The sequence below is a fragment of the Bos mutus genome, unplaced genomic scaffold (genome assembly GCF_027580195.1).
Source record: "Bos mutus isolate GX-2022 unplaced genomic scaffold, NWIPB_WYAK_1.1 CTG219, whole genome shotgun sequence".
Taxonomy (NCBI): Eukaryota; Metazoa; Chordata; class Mammalia; order Artiodactyla; family Bovidae; genus Bos; species Bos mutus.
In genome coordinates this window covers 161800-185682 of record NW_027219646.1, presented here as the reverse complement: position 1 = coordinate 185682, position 23883 = coordinate 161800, and the positions used below count along the sequence as shown (strand labels likewise).

At 36.8% G+C, this 23883-nt stretch overlaps 1 protein-coding gene and 1 pseudogene across 1 annotated transcript; both read left to right on the top strand.

The window, feature by feature from the left end:
- Positions 1-1100: 1100 nt before the first annotated feature.
- LOC106701358 (olfactory receptor 10AG1-like) lies at positions 1101-2006 on the top strand (annotated as a pseudogene).
- A 14783-nt stretch (positions 2007-16789) lies between these two features.
- Positions 16790-17758, top strand: LOC102269521 (olfactory receptor 10AG1). Its single transcript, XM_005909563.3, has one exon. The coding sequence runs from the start codon at positions 16808-16810 to the stop codon at positions 17756-17758; it is 951 nt and encodes a 316-aa protein (XP_005909625.3). The 5' UTR covers positions 16790-16807.
- Positions 17759-23883: the final 6125 nt, after the last annotated feature.

Sequence of the window (23883 nt, the reverse complement as noted above, 5' to 3'; positions counted from 1 at the left end):
TTGTATACCTGTGGTGGATTCATTTTGATATATGGCAAAACCAATACAGTATTGTAGAGTTAAAAATAAACTAAAAATTAAAAAAAAAAGAAGAAAAAATTTCTTATATTTTCCAAGTATATCTCAATATAGAAGAAATTTGAGTGTCTGTAGGTCTCACTAATTACTCACTAAACCATACTTGCTTACCTACCTACTAGCTAAAATAGCTATTCTCTGCTTTTGATATTTTTGACAACTGTGTATTAGCCATATTTTAAATAATTTATAGTTTTCAGTTTTAATTTTCATGTGCTGCATCTTATATATATATATTATTAGCATGATAATTTTTAAATGAAAGCGACCTCTGGCACATCAAAGAGATTTTGGAATAGATTTACCAGGCAGAGTTTCAAAAATCATATCATCAATGTAATTCCTTCGAGTTTGTCATTATTAATTAAATAGCCGATAAGTCAAGAACACTGTCAGACATAAGCTGCATCCTTGTAAAAGATAAATAAATGTTCCTGCTTTATAATGCCTGATGGCTATGTTGCTTATTTTAGTAGATAAAGCCAGTCAGAATGGTCTCAAATAAAGTGCACACACAAGAAGTAAGAGCTATCATTGCAGAATATGGACAGAAAGGCATGCTTTATTCTTGAAAAAGTTCTAATGGAAGAGTTGGGAAATTCCTGGCAAATGCATTACAGAATTTGGTGATGCCCTACCACTGAGAAAGTGGGGTGCAAATATTTCTGCTTCAGAATTTTGCTTTTTTAATAAAAGTAAAACGGATAGATTTTGCTCTGCACACAGACAGATTCAAAATGAAAGTGCATAATTCTTAAACATATCACTTTTATTTAAAGTTAAACCTTGAATTGTAACTTATGCTTTTATATTTAGAATTTAGCATACATATTCCCCATTAAACTTCAGTTATGTTGAGTCCAGGATATAAAATACTAGACATTAATAGAGAATAGAAATATTATGAACTATTAATGATTACCCTAAATCCCTTTAATTTATAGAAATTACAAAACAAAAATGATAAATGTCTAACTGTGCTATTTTCACAGATGGAACCTCAAAAATATCTAGTGAATGTGACTCTCACTTCAACAATGGAATTTGTTCTTTTGGGATTTTCTGACATTCCCAATCTCCAAATGTTTCTTTTTGTGATGTTTCTGTTTACCTATGTGATAACTCTGATGGGAAATGGCATCATTATTCTCATAACTGGGACAGACCAGACTCTCCAGACCCCCATGTACTTTTTCCTTGGTAATTTTTCCTTCTTGGAAATCTGTTATGTGTCTGCTACTCTTCCTAGAATGCTCATAAACCTCTGGACTCAGAAAAGACATATTTCTTTGTTTGCTTGTGCAACACAGATGAGTTTTGTCCTTATATTTGGAAACATAGAGTGCCTGCTTCTCACAGTGATGGCCTATGACCGCTATGGCCATTTGTAGCCCCCTGCACTATCCTCTGGTCATGAACCACAAGGTCTGTGTCCAGCTGGTGGCTGCCTGCTGGGTCACTGGCATTCCGACTGAGATAGGGCAGACAAGCCAGATTTTCTCTCTGTCCTTTTGTAGATCCCACCAAATCAATCACTACTTCTGTGACATCCCCCCGGTGCTGAAGCTGGCCTGTGGGGACACGTTTCTGAACGAGATGCTGGCCTTTACAGTTGCTGTGCTGTTTGTCACGGTCCCTTTTCTGCTGATACTTGGCTCCTACAGTAGAATCACCTCCACCATCCTGAAGTTGCCGTCGGCAATGGGAAGAGCAAAGGCTTTCTCCACCTGCTCATCTCATGTCATGGTTGTGACTTTATTCTTTGGATCTGCAATTGTTACATATTTACGACCTAAATCCAAAAATTCTTCCAGAACAGACAAATTTCTCTCACTTTTCTATACTGTTATCACCCCGATGTTTAACCCCTGATATACACTCTGAGAAATAAGGATGTCTTGACGGCGTTAAGAAAACTTATACCTTAATGTAAAGCATTAGAGGCTTGATTTAAATTCATTTTCTGTTTTCCTATTTAATTTTGTCATTGTACAATCAGAAATAGTTTGCTTTTTCCACATGACTAATAGATTTATTATGTTTATTCATTCCTAGTCTTATTGTTTTAGGCTGGATTTTCTAATATCAGGATTATATTATGGTGTCTTGCTGATAAGAAACTATGTATTTAGGCAATCTTATATTCAGTCCACAAATTTACTGGTGACTTGCAATATTATGAGAAAAGGTAGTATCACTTACCTACCTTTTCCCCTAAAACCATAGATATTTTTGTACTTTCCTGTTCATATAACTATCATGCACTTTTTTTTTCTTTTCATGATGTTTTTAGATAGTACAGATGGCAAAATTTTGGAGAACAGCTGTTAAATAGCTATGTGTTTTTAACTTTAGACATATTACCTTTCAACAACTTCAATTTGATCCTTCTGTAAGATTAAAAACAGAACTCTGCATAATGACCCTTGAATTTTGTAGTGTGGCACTAAATTTTTACCCTCTGCTTCTCTCTGAATTCTTCTTTGTAGATATGCTTTGTTTATGTAGCCAAATCATGCTACTAGCATCTTGATAATTTGTTATCTTAATTTTTACTAATGCAAAAAATATTAATTCATGTTTGCTGTTTGGAGATATAAGATGTACAGGATTCAGTCATTTTGTGTCCATATAGTGTTATCCATTCTCTAAGAACTCTTTTTTTAAATTCTTTTGGTGAAGTATATAATTGAAATTAAAATAAAAATATGTTAACATGTAGTATATGCCGGGAGCCAGCGTGAAGAACTCCGCTGTGGCAAAGGTCATGAGGAAGGAGGCTCGGCATATGCAAAGGCGGGATGAAGCCTCAGGAGTCCCCCTGGAAATTCTCAAGCATCTACCCCAAAACCAGAGTCTGCCTACTTTCTGCTTTGTGCTCTCACCTACACCTCTGACTTTACGGGGGCTGTCCCCCACCACCTCTCTCTGAAAAAAGACTTAACTTACAGCTCCAGTTAATAAAGTTCCTGGGCATGACAAGAGTGTTTCAACCTACAAACTCCTTTGGAAGTCCTCTAGCCTGCCTGAATAGGTTCTTCAGGCCACATGTGATTGTTCAGAGCCTCCCAACTGTGAGAGGCATGAGATGTTCTAAACTGTCTAAATACAGATTCCTATGAGCAGTTAAAAGGTTGATTAGAAATTTTATTGGTGAAGGGTTTTTCACTTCTTGGGCCAATGTTTGCTGCTAAGTTTCCATATCCTTTACCTACTGTGTCCCTGGCAGTGTATTGATTAATATAATTGGTGTATAGGAATGTAAGTAGTAGCTTTAATGTTTGTAACCTTGGACCCTTGAGTTAATTCTTTTCTTGTTATAGCCCACCACACCTTTGCCCTATAGGAATGCAACCTTTATCTAATGCTTTTGGAGGGTGGTGCCTTACTTAAGAATAATCACTTTTAGAGAAAAATAAGTTTTCTGAAGAAAGAATCTTAAAATGTTGACAGGCCCCCTGGCCAGAAGATGATGTAAATCACCTAAACTTTTGCATATGATAAGTTTTCAGGAAGAAAGCCTGGCTTCGATTAAGATCAAGGACTGCTGTCCTTGAATGACTCTACCCCTTCCCCCATTATCCTCTATGCACAACTTAAGGTATAAAAACTACTTTGGAAAATAAAGTGCGGGCCTTGTTCACCGAAACTTGGTCTCCCCATGTTGTTCTTTCTCTCACCTTCTGGCTGAATTCAATCTGGAACGTGGAGGCTTGTCAAGCCTACTAACTATGCCTGGGCTTCTAAGATCTGACCTGGGAGGCCTTAGTGTCTCCTCTCTTTCGGGAGAACGGGAAGGCCCCTGCAGCCTACGTAGGTGACGCAAATTCCTTATTTTGGAATTTTATTAGCTTTCCACGTAAACCAAGTTATTCAGCCTCTTTTCTCCACTGAATTTTTTCACTGAGCTATCCTTATTTAACCATTCTTTATATCTTTAATTCTATTGTATCCTGATCACCAAAGCCGTCTCCCCTTTGAAATCCCTGGATCCACTGGGGCTGGACCCTGGCAAGTATATTATTTTCCCAAGTTTTCCTGGTTGTAAAGGATGATACTTGATAAGACAGAATCATTATATTAAACCAAAAAAAAAAAAACCTATTAAAAAAGATCTTGTATTTCTTCAAATGGAAAGAGTTGAACTACAGATGGTACACTGGATCATTTTCAGTCGAAATGATGCAATCTGAGGAAGGTTTTTTCTTTTATATTTTCTTTTAAATCTGTCTTTCTCTTATTATACTATGTGTTTAAATTATTTTTCATAAGACCATAATTCATCCACCAGCTAGTTCTCTTCTTTGAGTAGGTATCATGTCATCCAAAAAGACATCTAAAAAGCACACCAAAATTACAGCAATCATTTCAGAGGAGATAATGTGCAGATGACAGTCACAGATGACTACTGTGGGTATTACATATTACCCACTGAAAGGAATGAAGGAAGTAAAATTTAAAAGTTGGTTTTGTAACCATTTTATTTTTTTTTTCCTTCCAATTCTAAAAGAAATTTTTTTTTTTTAATTTTATTTTTTAAAAAAAAATCACATGCTCCCCATCCTGAACCCTCCTCCCTCCCAACCTCCCCATACCATCCCCCTGGGCCTTCCCAGCGCACCAGCCCCAAGCATCCAGCATTGTGCACTGAACCTGGACTGGCATCTCGTTTCATACATGACATTTCACATGTTTCAATGACATTCTCCCAAATCTTCCCACCCTCTCCCACAGAGTCCATAAGACTGTTCTATACATCAGTGTCTCTTTTGCTGTCTCGTACACAGGGTTATTGTTACCATCTTTCTAAATTCCATATACATGCGTTAGTATACTGTATTTATGTTTTCCTTCTGGCTTACTTCACTCTGTATAATAGTCTCAGTTTCATCCACCTCATTAGAACTGATTCAAATGTATTCTTTTTAATGGCTGAGTAATACTCCATTGTGTATATGTACCACAGCTTTCTTATCCATTCATCTGCTGATGGACATCTAGGTTGCTTCCATGTCCTGGCTATTATAAACAGTGCTCGATGAACATTGGGGTACACGTGTCTCTTTCCCTTCTGGTTTCCTCAGTGTGTATGCCCAGCAGTGGGATTGCTGGATCATAAGGCAGTTCTATTTCCAGTTTTTTAAGGAATCTCCACACTGTTCTCCATAGTGGCTGTACTAATTTGCATTCCCACCAACAGTGTAAGAGGGTTCCCTTTTCTCCACACCCTCTCCAGCATTTATTATTTGTAGACTTTTGGATCTAGCCATTCTGACTGGTGTGAGATGGTACCTCATAGTGGTTTTGATTTGCATTTCTCTGATAAAGAGTGATGTTGAACATCTTTTCAAGTGTTTGTTAGCCATCTGTATGTCTTCTTTGGAGAAATGTCTATTTAGATCTTTGGCCCATTTTTGATTGGGTCATTTATTTTTCTGGAGTTGAGCTGTAGGAGTTGCTTGTATATTTTTGAGATTAGTTGTTTGTCAGTTTGCTTCATTTGCTATTATTTTCTCCCATTCTGAAGGCTGTCTTTTCACCTTGCTAATAGTTTCCTTTGATGTGCAGAAGCTTTTAAGTTTAATTAGGTCCCATTTGTTTATTTTTTGCTTTTATTTCCAATATTCTGGGAGGTGGGTCATAGAGGATCCTGCTGTGATGTATGTCAGAGAGTGTTTTGCCTATGTTCTCCTCTAGGAGTTTTATAGTTTCTGGTCTTATGTTGAGATCTTTAATCCATTTTGAGTTTATTTTTGTATATGGTGTTAGAAAGTGTTCTAGTTTCATTCTTTTTACAAGTGGTTGACCAGATTTCCCAGCACCACTTGTTAAAGAGATTGTCTTTAATCCACTGTATATTCTTGCCTCCTTTGTCAAAGATAAGGTGTCCATATGTGCGTGGATTTATCTCTGGGCTTTCTATTTTGTTCCATTGATCTATATTTCTGTCTTTGTGCCAGTACCATACTGTCTTGATAACTGTGGCTTTGTAGTAGAGCCTGAAGTCAGGTAGGTTGATTCCTCCAGTTCCATTTTTCTTTCTCAAGATCGCTTTGGCTATTCGAGGTTTTTTGTATTTCCATACAAATTGTGAAATTATTTGTTCTAGCTCTGTGAAGAATACTGTTGGTAGCTTGATAGGGATTGCATTGAATCTATAAATTGCTTTGGGTATTTTAAAGTCCTTTGTTTCAATATTCTGTTACTGCACAGCAAATTATGTCCAAAATTTACAATTTAAAATAATATCATTTGATTGTATCCCGTACATTGTCCAGTACTGAGGCAGGGATCAGCTGCATGGTTGTTCTCTGCCATATAGCATTGACTGTCATCAATAAAGAGAATTCATATGGTGACTGATTTGGTTTTCATGTCTAAAAAAGCTTCACGTAACTATATCGTGTAGTTACAATGATGCATTACAGAGAAGAAAAATCCAGTTTTCACTTAAATTTCATACTCTAGGGGAATAAACTGTTACTAGATAAATAATAAAGTAATTTAGCATAAAAGCATAAAATAAATCATACAGTAAAATGATCCACATTGAACTTGTAATATTATAATGGTGTTTAACTTAAGTTTGGGAAATAAGAAGTTAAAGAATGCTTTCAGTAAAGGATGACACTAAAGTAATTTTTTTTTAAATCTCAACAATAGGGCTAACAAACACAATTAAATTAAAAAATATTGAAACATGTCTTTCTGCAATTTGAACCAAGGAAAGGGATTTTTCTCTCTTACAGTTTTTTTTTTTTTTCCTAACATTTTACTAGAGATACTAGCCTATACAGTGAAAAGAGAGAGAGAGAGAGAATAAAATATATATGTGAACATTGTAAAGTGTTAGTCACTCAGTCACGTCTGACTCTTTGCGACCCAGTGGACTGTATCTTGCCAGGCTCCTCTGTCTATGGAATTCTCCAGGCAAGAATACTGGAGTGGGTAGCCATTTACTTCTCCAGGGGATCTTCCCAGCCCAGGATCAAGCCTGGTTCTCCCACACTGCAGGCAGATTCTTTGCCATCTGAGCCACCAGGGTTTTATTAACCCAATTGTTGGAAGACATTATATATGAATATGTGAAAATATTTAATAATCTACAATGAAGTTATTACACATAATAAATGAATTCAACATGTGTACTGAATACAGAATCGACAAACACAAATCAATTTATTTTCGTATGTGTGTGCATGCTAAGTCACTTCAGTCGTGTTTGACTCTCTGTGACCCTATGGACTGCAGCCTGCCTGCTCTCGGTCCATCTATAAACGGTCCATGGAATTGTATGCCAATAAGAATACCAATATAGGTTGGTTGTCATGCCTTCCTCCAAGGAATCCTCCTGATCTAGGGATCAAACCCACATCTCCTCTGTCTCCTGCATTGGCAGGCAGGTTCTTTACCACTAGCACCACCTAGGAAGCCCTTATTTCCACACTGAAAAGCAAAAAATAAGTAGACATTTAAAATAGTATTTAAATAGGAACAAAGATATGAAAATTTTAAAAGTAATGGAAACGAAAAACCTGTAGGAAGTTTATTTAGTAAACTAGAAAATAATTTGAGAGAAATTTCAGATAAGGAACTAAATGGATTGCTATAACATTTTTATATACTGGAAAACTCAATATTTAAAAGATGTCAATTTTTCCTGATATAATTCAATTCAATGATACAGAAATTCCATAAATTAGGATAAAATTCCTTTGGTGTATGGGTGGGTGAGGTGGTGTATGGGGAGTGTGTGTGTGACTTGGCTGATTCTAAATTGTGTATATAAAGACAAGCAATTATTGCCAAGGCACTCCTGAAGAACAGTAAAGTGAGAGGATTTACTTTACTGGACAGCATGCCTTTTCATAACAGTGCAGAATTCAGACAGTGATTGATAAAGACCTCAGTGATATGTGATAGAGAGCCCAACAAATACCTCCTTCATACAAACACACCCCCAAAAAAAAAAAGATAAACCTAGAAGTAACCAGGGTTAAATACATAGCATAACAATGGGACAGATTTGTTTGATGCAGATTTCAATTTGGAAACTATTTAGGATTGAAGAACAGATTACATCTTTAAAGAACTGGATAAGGAGAAAAGGGAACCCTCTTACACTGTTGGTGGGAATGCAAACTAGTACAGCCACTATGGAGAACAGTGTGGAGATTCCTTAAAAAACTGGAAATAGAACTGCCTTATGATCCAGCAATCCCACTGCTGGGCATACACACTGAGGAAACCAGAAGGGAAAGAGACATGTGTACCCCAATGTTCATCGCAGCACTGTTTATAATAGCCAGGACATGGAAGCAACCTAGATGTCCATCAGCAGATGAATGGATAAGAAAGCTGTGGTACATATACACAATGGAGTATTACTCAGCCATTAAAAAGAATACATTTGAATCAGTTCTAATGAGGTGGATGAAACTGGAGCCTATTATACAGAGTGAAGTAAGCCAGAAGGAAAAACATAAATACAGTATACTAACGCATATATATGGAATTTAGAAAGATGGTAACAATAACCCTGTGTACGAGACAGCAAAAGAGACACTGATGTATAGAACAGTCTTATGGACTCTGTGGGAGAGGAGAGGGTGGGAAGATTTGGGAGAATGACATTGAAACATGTAAAATATCATGTAAGAAACAAGTTGCCAGTCCAGGTTCGATACGATACTGGATGCTTGGGGCTAGTGCACTGGGATGACCCAGAGGATGGTATGGGGAGGGAGGAGGAGGAGGAGGTTCAGGATGGGGAACACATGTATACCTGTGGTGGATTCATTTTGATATTTGGCAAAACTAATACAATTATGTAAAGTTTAAAAATAAAATAAAATTAAAAAAATAAATAAATAGTAACAGAAAAATGAAAAAAAAAAACAAGTATCAAACTAGAATGATTTTTCTAACAAAATTATCCCACAAAACAGAAAGTGAACTTTAAGAATAAAAACATCTCAATATACAAACTAAAGGGAAAAAATATATCACAAGCATATTTGCATATGAGAATGTAAAAGGAAGCTCTTCAAGTAGAAGAAAATAATACAGATTAAAATAATTTGGATCAACACAAAGAATGAACAGATCATAAAACAGACAATAAGATGACCAATATTAACATTTTTCATATTTTAAAATGACCATCAAATAATAAATAACAATTGAAAACAACAAAAAAAAAGAAGTATCATGGTGTTTATAAATTAAAGAATAAATGTGCTACCTATATATATATATATATACGAATAATACTCAGTCATAAGAAAGAAATAATGCCATTTGCAGTGACACAGATGGACCTAGAGATTGTTAAACTGAGTGAAGTGACAGAGAAAGAAAAGTATCATATCATATCATGTATATATGGGATCTATTAAACTGGTACAAACAAATCTCTTTACAAAGCAGAAATAGAATCACACATATTGCAAACAAACTTAAGGTTACCAAGAGGGAAAGGTGGAAGGGGTGTGTAAACTGACAGATTGGGATTGAAATATACATACTAACCTGTCTAAATAGATAGCTAGTAAGAACCTACTGTATAGCACAGGAACTCTACTCAGTACTCTGTAATAATCTATATGGGAATAGAATCTTAAAAAGAGTCAAAGAATGTATATGTATCACTGATTCACTTCGCTGTATGGTGGAAGCTAAATAACATTGTAAATCAACTGTATTTCAATAAACATTAATTTAAAAAGAGTAAGTGTAAGGCAATAATACAAAGCAAAAGATCAAATCAGATCAGATCAGTCACTCAGTTGTGTCCAACTCTTTGCGACCCCATGAATCACAGCACATCAGGCCTCCCTGTCCATCACCAACTCCCGGAGTTCACTCAGACTCACATCCATCGAGTCAGTGATGCCATCCAGCCATCTCATCCTCTGTCGTCCCCTTCTCCTCCTGACCCCAATCCCTCCCAGCACCAGGGTCTTTTCCAATGAGTCAACTCTTCACATGAGGTGGCCAAAGTACTGGAGTTTCAGCTTTAGCATCATTCCTTCCAAAGACATCTCAGGGCTGATCTCCTTCAGAATGGACTGGTTGGATCTCATTGCAGTCCAAGGGACTCTCAAGAGTCTTCTCCAACACCACAGTTCAAAAGCATCAATTCTTCAGTGCTCAGCCTTCTTCACAGTCCAACTCTCACATCCATACATGACCACAGGACAAACCATAGCCTTGACTAGACGAACCTTTGTTGGCAAAGGAATGTCTCTGCTTTTGAATATTCTATCTAGGTTGGTCATAATTTTCCTTCCAAGGAGTAAGCGTCTTTTAATTTCATGGCTGCAGTCACCATCTGCAGTGATTTTGGAGCCCAGAAAAATAAAGTCTGACACTGTTTCCACTGTTTCCCCATCTGTTTCCCATGAAGTGATGGGACCGGATCCCATGATCTTCGTTTTTTGAATGTTGAGCTTTAAACCAACTTTTTCACTCTCCACTTTCACTTTCATCAACAGGCTTTTTAGTTCCTCTTCACTTTCTGCCATAAGGGTAGTGTCATCTGCATATCTGAGGTTATTGATATTTCTCCCGACAATCTTGATTCCAGCTTGTGTTTCTTCCAGTCCAGCATTTCTCATGAAGTACTCTGCATAGAAGCTAATTAAGCAGGGTGACAATATACAGCCTTGACGAACTCCTTTTCCTATTTGGAACCAGTCTGTTGTTTCATGTCCAGTTCTAACTGTTGCTTCCTGACCTGCATACAAATTTCTCAGGAGGCAGATCAGGTGGTCTGGTATTCCCATCTCTTTCAGAATTTTCCACAGTTTATTGTGATCCACACAGTCAAAGGCTTTGGCATAGTCAATAAAGCAGAAATAGATGTTTTTCTGGAACTCTCTTGCTTTTGCCATGATCCAGCGGATGTTGGCAATTTGATCTCTGGTTCCTCTGTCTTTTCTAAAACCAGCTTGAACATCAGGAAGTTCACGGTTCACATATTGCTGAAGCCTGGCTAGGAGAATTTTGAGCATTAATTTACTATCGTGTGAGATGAGTGCAATTGTGTGGTAGTTTCAGCATTCTTTGGCATTGCTTTTCTTTGGGATTGGAATAAAAACTGACCTTTTCCAGTCCTGTGGCCACTGCTGAGTTTTCCAAATTTGCTGGCATATTGAGTGCAGGACTTTCACAGCATCATCTTTCAGGATTTGGAATAAAATTGTACAAATAGGAATATTTTCTTTTCATGATCTTAACATTTTGCATATTAAAGTATATAATTTATTTAATGATAGATTATATTAGGCAGATATTTATTTTGCAAACTTTACAGTTACAACTACAAGTTAATAAGGAGCATTGGATAAAAAAATGGTTCAGTTTAGTTCAGTTGCTCAGTCATGTCTGACTCTTTGCGACCCCATGGACTGCAGCCTACCAGGCTCCTCCATCCATGGGATTTTCCAGGCAAGAGTACTGTAGTGGGATGCCATCGCCTTCTCTGAGCCTTGAATAGATGGACCTTTGTTGGCAAAGTTTCTGCTTTTGAATATGCTGTCTAGGTGATACATAAATACTAAAAGTCTATTAAAACAATGAACAAAATATATGTATAAGAGAAATAAAACACAAACATCAAGGCAGTGAATTTAAATTTAGTCATATTTATAAAACCACTATTAAAATGTATAGCAATCTAATCAGTGTACAGCATGGTGGTGTTGGTGTTCAGTGGCTAAGTAGCGTCTGACTCTGCAACCCTATGAACTGCAGCACACCAGGCTTCCCTGTCCTTCACTATCTCCTGGAGTTTGTTCAAACTCATGTTCATTGAGTCAGTGATGCCATCTCATCCTCCATCGCCCCCTTCTCTTTTTGCCCTCAATCTTTCCCAGCATCAGGTCTTTCCAATGAGCTCTTTGCATGAAGTGACCAGTTCATTGGAATTCAGCTTTAGCACCAATCTTTCCAGTGAATATTCAGGGTTGATTTCCTTTAGGATTAACCAGTTTGATCTACTTGCAGTACAAGGGACCCTCAAAAGTCTTCTCCAACACCACAGTTTGAAAGCATCAATTCTTTGGTGCTCAGCCTTCTTTATTTTCTAACTCTCATATTCATACGTGACTACTGGGAAAACCATAGCTTTGTCAGCAAAATGACGTCTCTGCTTTTTAATACACTGTCTAGGTTTGTCATAGCTTTTCTTCCAAGGCACAAACGCCTTTTAATTTCATGGCTGCTCACCATCCACATCGACTTTAGTGCCCAAGAAAATATAATAGAGCATGGTGACTATAGTTAAATAATTATGTATATTTGAAACTTGCTAACAGAAATTTAAAAAAAAAATTCACAAGAAAAAAAAACGCATAACTTTGGGTGGTGATGGATATTAACTAGACATTGTGATGATCATTTAAAATATATTTATGTTGAACAGCAGAAGTTAATATAATGCTATAAGTCAAGTATATCTCAAATAATCACTTTGATTGAATTTTTAAGGTCTTGCTTTGTGTTATGAAGATTATGCCTCAATACTATTGCTAATTTAAGCATCAAAGCCTAATGGAAATAATACTGACATTGTGTTGTTAGGCTCAAATATATCTATAAAATAAATTAATATGCATAAATATGTACCATAAATACTTATTCCATTATGTGTCATGTTAAGTCTTCAGTCTAAAGGTATACTTGTTGCAGCATGCTATAACTCCCTTTTTTTAATGACCAAAAGTGAGAACTATGGCAGAGTCCGGCCTTATGCTCTTCAATTACATCTGTTTTATTGACATACAGTGAACATCATTCCCTAACCTTCTCAGAACTACATTGGACCAGGCGATTAGCTTCTGCAATGGCATAAGGGTAGAAATGATGTATTTATTATGTATAGAGGCTCTGAATAGTGTATTTGTTTCCTTATATTCTGTCTGTCTGGCGTCTCAGGTTTCTGCAAGCTGAAGATCCAAGTAGGAAACTACAAAGAAGAAGTAGGAACAGTAGGACCCCTAGATGGAAACAACCAGGGTTTCTGCATCACTGACTGCAAACGTGTGCTCTAATATGATTGCAAGATGTTAATTTATTTTGTTACACTGATACATTTGAGGTATTGTCTCAAACTGTAGATTTGTTTTCATGTGATGGTGATATTAAATTGAACAGATAAACATTCAATTCACTATCCTAATGACAGAATTAGGGATTAGATCAGTTTACTCACATGGGTGATGGACATTCGATTTGTTTCATCCTGTAAGTAAAACTTAGTTGAAACAAATCATGAGTGCAACTCTCGTTTGTAAATAAACATGACACTAAATGACATGGATACCATATCAATTCTAAAAAAGAGTACATAGCTCCAATTTATGAGGAACATGCTGTAATAAAGATAAGCAAATTTAAAATACAAAAATGAAATGCAATTTTAGAAACACTGATAGTGTTTTCAAATTGTCAAAGAATCTCTAAACAGAAAGGAAAAAAATGTACTTATGAGCAGAAGTGATATTGGCCTTGTAACCTCATTCCTGACAATTTTACCTATATACCTGCATGGAAGCAGCTGAAATAGAAAAAGCATTTTGACAGGAGAGTTGTTTTTTTGTTTTTTTTTTCCCTGTCTTAAATAATTGTGTTTAAATGTTTATTTTTTTTTAATTTATTAATTTGAGGGTAATTGCTTTACAGTGTTGTGTTGGTGCTGCTGTACAACAAAGTAAATCAGTCATAAGTGTACATATATCCCGTCTGTCTTTAACCTCCCTCCCCCTCCCCACCCGCTGCAGGTCTTCACAGAGCATCAGATTGAGCTCCCTGTGATTTATATATGGAGCAACTTCCCACCAGCTATCTGTTCTACATGTGGCAGTTTGTGTCTCAGCGTTAATCTCTCAGCTCTTCCCACCTGCTCCTTCCCTCAGTGTCCCCACAGGTCTGTTCTCTATGTCTGCGTCTATATTCCTGCCTTGCAAATAGGTTTTTCTGTATCATTTTTCTCGAGCACATATATGTGTGTGTGTGTGTGTGTGTGTCCGTGTGTGTTAATATATGATATTTGTCTTTCTCTTTTTGACTTACTTCACTCTGCATAACGGGCTCTAGGCTGTTTTTAAGGTGCCTTTCACTTTGATTCTGCTAGATACCTATGCTGATGACCGACTAGCTATCCTAACATGAATAAACCTATCCAGATTTTTGTCAGCAGAAAAACATACTTTAATTTCCACCAAAGTTAATCTAGGAACAGAGTGTTCCACTTCTGAAAAGGAATCTAACTTTCCCTGCAATGGATTGGAAAGAACAAACATACCACGTTTGTGTATTAATAAGTGACACGTTTTTCTAAAGATGTGAAAGATGAGATCTGGATGAATTATGGGAATTAAATTAAGGAAGGCAAATTTACATGGCCTGAAATGCAATAAATTGAAAGTTTTAATTTTTTTTCCAGAAAATACTGTTGATATGAGAAAATTAAGTGTCATTTCTCTGCTAAGTTTCTACCCCCACAGAGGGGAACTTTTATGCCAAGAAGGAGCTGCAGAAGACAAGTCATCTACAGAAAAAGTAGTTTTAAAACATAAACCCAGATGACCAGCAAACAGAAGCAGTCTTCTAGAAATTAAACTGATACTCAAGAGAAAATGTCCCCCAGGGTTAGCATGACTACTTCCTATTTCAGAGCTGCTGATCTTTGAAGAATCCTCCAGAATGACAGTGACTTCCTGACTCAAAAGAATTATAAAAGTTTACAGGGTCAAAACATCTATATTCTCATAGATAACTTCATGTAAATCCATGAAGGTAAGATGATAGATGGTTTTATTTAAAAATAGTCCTGAATTTGAGGTTTAAGATACAAAGGATAAAACAGAAAAATATGAAATTCTGAGATCTTTATCTGAAAATTAGTTAATAACTTAGATTAAACAATGCATTTCTTAACTTTTTAATGATAAAATAAAAGTAGATATAAGTGAAATAATAATAATTTATTTATAATAAAACTTTCACTTAAGGTAATTTTGAAACCTAATTCTAGTAGAAATGGAGAAATATGAGAGAATATTTGTTGGCTCAATTTTATTTATCAAAGTATTAATGAAAAAACAATAGTTTGTGGGGCTGGAAGATGGGAACAGATATAGTAGATTTAATGAAACATGAAAACACAGGGAACAAACATTAATGAGGTGTTACAAGAATTGTCGAAGTATTGGCTGCCTGATATGTGATGACATGAACCTGAAATGAAGCAAGATGACGGGCCTCTGTGTGTGTGTGTTAGTCCCACTCATATGCTTCTGCCATTTGCATTCCTAAAATAAATAATCATAGGGTTTAAATAAAGTTACGTTTATCTGATAAAATTACAGCAGAATTATATAGGGCATATTTTATTCACTTGTAAGAGAAGTAGATGACAATGGATCAGAGAATCACATATGTTAAGAAGAAACTATATTAAAATATCATGAAAATGAAAGTCACTCCGTCGTGTCCAACTCTTTGTGACCCATGGACTGTAGAGTCCATAGAATTCTCCAGGCCAGAACACTGGAGTGGGTAGCCTTTCCCTTCTCCAGGTGACCTTCCCAACCCAAACATCAAACCTAGGTCTCCCACCTTGCAGGCAGATTCTTTACCAGCTAAGTCACAAGAGAAGCCCGGGAATACTGGAGTGGGCAGTCTATCCCTTCTCCAGTGGATCTTCCTGACCTATGAATCAAAACGGGGTCTCCTGCATTGCAGGTAGATTATTTACCAACTGAGCTATCAGGAAACCCCAAATACCACGAAGAATGGGTCATATGTATGGACTGAGTTAAAGATTAGTTGGTATTTGCAATGCAATGTACAATGGGTATTAGTAGGGAACGTTATTGGACCCATGATGTAACTAATGTTGTCCATGTGTGGCATAACTGATGGGTGAGGTACACAGACGAGAACAATACAATTACACGTATTTGTTCCCCCGGTAACAAGGAATAAGTTTCAGAAAGTCAGCTCTCATTGAAGTAGAAATGGGAGGGCTTAAAATGTTTTGAATAAGAATTAGGCAAAAGTTTATAGTGAAAATCTTTGAATTGAAAGGAGATGGAATAAGTCAATAAGTATAGAAAAAGAAATTGATGAACCCAAAGAAAAACAATTGCAAGCCTGTGTCATATATAATTTCACCCTTAAAAGGGGTGAAATAGTTTAATACTATTGCTGCACAATAAGCTCTAAATCAAAATGCATATATTTTATTGTTTCTGGTATCATTACCTCTGCTGCTCAGTCACTTCTGTCATGTCTGACTCTTTGTGCTCCCATGGGCCATAGTCGGCCAGGCTTCTCTGTCCATGGAATTCTCTAGGCAAGAATACTGGAGTGGGTTGCCATCCCCTCTTCCAAGGATCTTCCTTAGCCATGGATCAAACCCACATCTGTATCCCCTGCATTTCAGGCAAATTCTTTTACTGCTGAGATACCAGGGAAGCCCTCTGGTATCACTACATCCAAGTATAAAAAATGAAGATTTTATTTCTCTAATTGATTTTAACTGCACATCAGTTCATTGCTGAGGTTTCAAATCTCATTTCTTAGAAACTGAGGAAGGCAAAGGCAGCAATAACTGAAGGGATTATGTAAATAAGTTCATGTATCTAATTCAGTTAACAGAAGGGAAATGTTGCTCAAAAGCATTAATGAATTAACCATTTTGAATTTACCATATCTACAGATGGAGTACAAATTAAGAACAGAAAAATCAAACATCACTACAATGATGGAATTTATCCTCTTGGGGTTTTCCTATAGTCCCAATTTCCAATGGATTCTTTTTGGGATATTTTTAGTCCTCTATCTGACCATCCTGATGTGCAATAGTGTCATTGTACTGATAACAAGAATTGACCCTACTCTGCAGACCCCCATGTACTTTTTCCTCAACCACTTTTCCATTTTAGAAATCTGTTATGTAACTGTCACGATCCCAAGAATGCTCACGGACCTCCTGAGCCAGAAAGGGCACATTTCTTTCTTTGCCTGTGCCACACTAATGTGTTTGGTCCTTCTGTTTGGAGGTTTAGAGTGTCTCCTCCTGGCCGTGATGGCCTATGACCGCTACGTGGCCATTTGTAACCCTCTTCATTATGGTCTGGTCATGAGCCCCCAGGTCTGTGTCCAGCTGGTCACTGCCTCCTGGGTCAGTGGAGTTCCTGTCGTAATTGGGCAAACATGGCAGGTTTTCTCTCTGCCCTTTTGCGGCTCTACCACGATTAATCATTTTTTCTGTGACCTCCCCCCAGTGTTCAAGCTTGCTTGTGGGGACACATTTGTGAACGAGATAGCAGTCTATGTAGTTGCAGTTGTGTTCATCATGGTTCCATTTCTGTTGATTGTTGTCTTCTATGGCAAAATTATCTCCAACATTCTGAAACTGCGATCTGCCAGGGGGAGGGCTAAAGCTTTCTCCACTTGCTCGTCTCACCTCACAGTGGTGGTCTTATTCTATGGCACAGCCTCCACCACCTATTTACAGCCCAAACCAAATCAGTCTGAAGAAACTGGGAAGCTGATCTCTCTTTTCTACACGGTTTTGATCCCAACGTTGAATCCCATTATATATACGCTGAGGAACAAAGATATCACTGTAGCACTGAGAAAACTACTAAGTAAATTATCAACTTGACTCGAAGGCTTGAAATTACAGAAGCAATTTGTTTCTGTGTTTCTCATGTAAATACATCAGAAAATGTCATTTGTATTATTTCTATGTTCCTTTGAGGGATTGGGGGCAGGAGGAGAAGGGGATGACAGAGGATGAGATGGCTGGATGGCATCACTGACTCAATGGACGTGAGTCTCAGTGAAGTCCGGGAGTTGGTGATGGACAGGGAGGCCTGGCGTGCTGCGATTCATGGGGTCGCAAAGAGTCGGACATGACTCAGCAACTGATCTGACCTGATCTGATCTGATGAAATTATATTTAATATCACCTCTGCCATCTCACATTATGTGAAAGGACTTTAGTGTCAAAGAGTTAAGGGTTTCTGGGTTATTAAAGCACACATTATCTCCATGGCAATGATCTATTCTGAAGACCCATTTTCCCTCTTATTAGGAAAGGGTGAGTTAAGAGATTTCCTGAGCAATAAAATGATAGTTAACTACTATATAATTAATGATCAGGGTCATGCCCTGTAAGAAATTTGCTTGAAACTTCCCATTTCTTCAGACATATTCACTGTCCTTTTCTGTACTTAGGATTGGATTTAAACGATAAGAAAGCAGGAACCACATCCAAGTTGGTGGGAGTAGCAGAGTTTTAGTATTTTCTGGCATTTTTTCCTTCTTTCTCTGTTTTGCAACTGTCCATATCCCTTTCAGAGTACAAACCCTGAAAGGATCCTTTGTTATCTCAATGCTGACTCTTCTCTAGTGACACCATTTCCTCCTGCTTGTAGCTTCATGTTTTGCTTTTGTGGCATCTCCTTAGTATTAGGAATATTGGGAATTTAAACTATAAACGGCATTGGGTTGAATGTTGATCCCTCTAAATATATTTCAGGTTATAACCTGCAAACCTGAACTTATGAGGAAAATAAAAGCCTTTGCAGATGTAATTCAGTTAAGGACTTTCAAATAAGATAATTTTAATTCAAGGAAAGGGCACTATATCCTATGATCAGTATTCTTAGTTTGTAAGGGGGGGAAGAGAGATTAAGTGAAGACTAGAGATGCAGCGACACATAGAAGAATATCACGTGAAGATGCAGGAAGCAACAGGAGTGACACACGCCACAGCCACGAAGCGAAGGAGGCCAGGGACCACCGGAAGCCGAAAGAGGTGAGGCGTGACTATCCCTCCAGAGCCTGTGGAGGGAAACCTTGCCAGCACTGTGATTTGGGACACTGGCTTGTAAAGATGTGAGAAAGTCAACTTCTGTTACTTAAACCACCCAATGTGTGATAATTTGTTACAATAGATCTACAAAAGATCTAGTGTACAAAGACACTATGTAAGCAGTCTTTTTATTATGGTATTTTTATTCTAATCATCTGGAATAAATTCTGTATCTTTTAGGAACAGTAATTTTTTAAAAATGTAGGATTTCTTTTTTTTGTCATTTTTGTCATTTTATTTTATTTTTTAACTTTACAATATTGTATTGGTTTTGCCATATATCAACATGAATCCGCCACAGGCATACACGTGTTTCCCATCCTGGTATAATATCATATATGAAACGAGTCGCCAGTCCAGGTTCAATGCACGATACTGGATGCTTGGGGCTGGTGCACTGGGAAGACCCAGAGGGATGGTACGGGGAGGGAGGAGGGAGGAGGATTTCTTTATAACTTTAAAACCTATATCAATGAAACCCTATAACAATATTTGTCCAAGAATGATGGCTACCTGTGCTTGTCCAAGATGTTTGTTAAAAGCTTTTTTAATACTGCAAAAGACAACACTAGCAAAGCAAAGGGAAACTGTTTTCAGTTGGAACATAGTAGACACAGGCGTCCGTTTACCATGTGATGCTGCATAGCCTCTCAAGACAATGTTTTAGAGCCACGCCAGTGAAGAAATCCAAAGCTTTTCAGACATGCAATAAGTACATAAATATGTGTATAAAATATAACTCTATTTTTGTAAAACAAAAGGAGATAGCATCCATATATTCATATAACATTTCACATGTGCACCTTTCTAGTTGGTGTGTATATATGTCCTCAGTATCTGGATGTGTATTAGAAGAGAGAATGGGCTTCTTCAAAGTGAAGGGAGTTGAGATCATGCGTGACTTATTTATTTATACTTTTTGGGTATGGATTTATTATGAAGAGAATAATGTGCACATCACAAAAATCATAAATTTTATTCAGAAAATAAAAAATACATATGGAAGAAAATTACTGCACATATTTTTTTCTTATTGCCTCCCAATATTTTACAGACTATTTAGTAGCTAACAGGGTAACTTTAATATCAGCCAAATAATCTTTGATATTTGAAATAAATAACACATTTTTTGTGAACTAAACAGAATCAGAATATATAATTTTGATAATTTCTTTTTAAAAAGGACTAAGATAGCTTTAATAATAGTTACAAATAGAGATAAATTTAAGATTATGAAATAGATGTATATGTACATAGACACTTTTGCATATGTATATTATATATTTTATATAATATAAACATATAGATTTCAATATTCGTTAGAAGGACTGATGCTGAAGCTGAAGTTCCAATACTTTGGCCACCTGATTCAAACAGCCAACTCATTAGAAAAGACTGTGATGCTGGGAAAGATTGAAGGTAGAAGGAGAGGGCATCAGAAGATGAGATGGCTGGATGGCATCACGGATGCAATGGATGAACTTAGTCAAACTCCAGGAGACGGTGAGAGACAGGGTGGCCTGGAGTGCTGCAGTCCACAGGGATGTGAAGAGCTGGACACGCCTGGAAGACTGAACAGTGACAGATATATATTTATATATAGCTATACAAAAATAGAAAAATGACTGATTTCACTCTTTTTGCAGAGAAAACATGAAACACACACACAACCCAGAAGCATATCTCACTTCAGCGATAACATTAGTTCTTTGGGGATTCTTCTGTATTCCCAATGTCTGAGTGTTTCTTTTTGTAATATTTTCTTTTTTATGTGATTATCCTGGTGAGAAGCAACATCAATATTCCCATAATCAGAGCTGACCAGGCTCTCAAATTCCCATGTGTCTTTTCCTCAGTTAACTTTTCCTTCCTGGAAATCTGTTATGTATCTGTCCCTCTTTATAGAATATCCACTCAAATTAGAATATATATATATATATATATTTTTTTTTGCATGCACTACAAAGATATCTTTTATTTCTATTCTTGGCAACATAGAATACTTGGTCTTGACAGTTATGGCCCATGACTGCTATGTGGCCACCTGTAACTTTCACAACGTCCTCTAGTTATAAACCGGGAGCCCTGTATTCCACTAGTGACTCTTGGCTCTTGAATCAGTGGTGTTACAGTCAGGATAAGGCAAACCTGCCAGATGTTCCCTCTGTCCTGCTGTGGATCTCACTACAAGCTGGGCTGCGGTGATGTTTTTCTGAATGAAGTGTCGGTCGCTATGGTTGCACCATGAGTGCACCATTTGTCATGATCCCTTTCAGCTGACACTTGGCTCCCACAGTAAAATCACTTCTCCTTCCTATGTTTGCTATCAGCAGTGGAATGAGCCAAAGTTTTCTCCACCTGTACACCTCACATCACGCGTGTGCGCTAAGTTGCTTCGGTATTGTCCGACTCTGCAACTTTGTAGACCGTAGCCCACCAGGCTCCTCTGTCCACGGGATTCTCCAGGCAAGAACCCTGGAATGGGTTGCTGTGCCTTCTCCAGGGGATCTTCCCTACCCAGGGATCAAACCTGCGTCTCTTACATCTCCTGCATTGGCAGGTAGGTTCTTTACCATGAGAGCCACCTGGGAAGCCCCATGGCTGTGCCTTTATTTTGTGGGCCCAGAACCATTACATATTTATGACATGATTCCAAATACTTTTACAGGAAAGATTTTTTTCTCTCTTCTTTCTAAACCATGTTACCCCGATGTTTAATCCCATTATATATACTCTGAGGAATAAAGCTGTCACAGTAGCCTTGAGAAAATTACTGCCTTAATGTTTAATGTCTTATCCACTGCTTTGAGCTAGTGATCTTTTTCCCTACTTAGTTCTGGTGTTGTCTTAATCAGACATTATTTGGAATTTTGCTTCCTGCATTAGTATAAATTGATTGTCCTCATGATCCTGCCATTTTATGCTTGAGTTTCTGATATCAGGATTATCTCCCTAGTGTTTGTATTTATAGGAAATTAATTTTTTGCTGATCTCATATTTAATGGACTAGTCTCTGTCAGGAAAAATTCACTTCTTATTTGATTTGTTGTTGTTGTTCAGTTGGCAATTCATGTCCAACTCTTTGTGTCTTCATGGACCATAGCATGCCAGGCTCCTCGGTCCTCCACTATGTCTCAGAATTTGCTCAGATTCGTGTCCATTGAGTCAGCGACACTATTAATATCCAACCACCTCCTCCTCTGCTGTCTCCTTCTCCTTTTTGACTTCATCTTTACTAACATCAGGGTCTTTTACATTGAGTTGGCTCTGTGCATCAGGTGGCCAAAATACTAAAACAATATAGTATATTTTATCTAGCAATTGGCCTCCCAATATTTTTATCCAAAATTCATAATGTATATTCTAGTTTGCCTCCGTCTATATTGTTATAATTTACTTAAAACCAAAAGATTTCAGCTAGCAAAGATACTGCATATGGAAAGCTTTAGAGGATACTTGTTGACTGACTATAGAACATGGGAACACTTGAATAAGCAAAAGTTCATACAGCAGAAAATGTAGGAAAGATGGTCTTTTAATAAATTATATTAATTTAAATATATATAATGGTACAAAAAGAGAGAGCTTGAACCTCACTTCACAAAATTTATTTTAAAATGTAATCTCAGATAATTTGTAAACTTAAGTAAAAATGCATAACAATGAGTCTTTTCCAAGATAATGTTTATTAACTTCATGACGTTGGTGAGAGAAAAGTGTTTTTGATAAAATTATTAGTCATAATGTAAACATTAATCAGTTGAACTTCCTGGACCAAGAAATGCTGCTATCCCAAGTGAAATTTTTCAATATAAAAGGTTTAATACACTATTGTTAAAGAAGTGCTCTAAATCAAAAGCATCAAAAATTCAGGAGAAGAATTGACAGCAGACTTAAAGATGCATTTCAAAAGAGAATAATCTAAATGCCCAGAAAAAAGAAGAAAATAACTCATTAGCAACCAGTAAATGCAAATTAAAACCAGGTTAAAACCAAATGAAATCTATGACACATTCATTACGAGGACGAAATCAAACAAACAAAAAGACTCGCCCTATCACATATGTAAGGGGTGTGGAGTAATGAAAGCTCTCCCCGATGCTGATGTGTGAATGGTGCACCATATTACCACATAGCCTGCCTTCATCAAGAAAAGCTTACCCTTAGCCACGTACCAGAAGAAATGTGTGCACATGTGTGCCAAGGGACACATCTGAGAATGCTCATTTCGCATCATTCATTATGTCAAATCTTTATCAAACTAGAATTGCATGTAATTATGATAATTTCACACAGAGGAAAACCAAGGAGTTCTAGAAATGAAAAAAATGTAATTCTATACAGCATGGATTAAGCATATTTTTAAGCAAACCAAATCAGAATCATACTGTACATATCCTTTTTGTTAAGCTAAAAAGCCATATCTAGAACATCATTTGTCATATGTATATACATGATTCCCTCTATTTCTTAAATTTTATTTAATGAGCACATTCTATCATGGAAAAAAGCATAATACTCTTTCTTATTTTTGGCTATGCTTCTATTTTTTTCTGAAACTAATTCAGAAAAATGAATCACCTTTTATTATAAAAAAAAAGTAGTAATCAAACAACAAAAATACGATTCAAGACTGGTGAGGCCACTGAATTGCTTTGAAAAATAAAACATCTTTATAAAAGGACATACTTAAAGCCAAGTTTAATTTTCCAATCTCTAAAACAACAACAACAAAAAATAACTTTCATTTGTGGTTAAGAGGCACTGGGTCACAACAAGCCAGTCTAGTTTCAGGCACTAGAAATGTTTGATAAATTATAGAACATATTTTAAAGGTACATATAACTATGGGAGAAAAAAGAATAGATGACAATATCAAAATCAAGGCTTATTAAATCATAAAATATTCA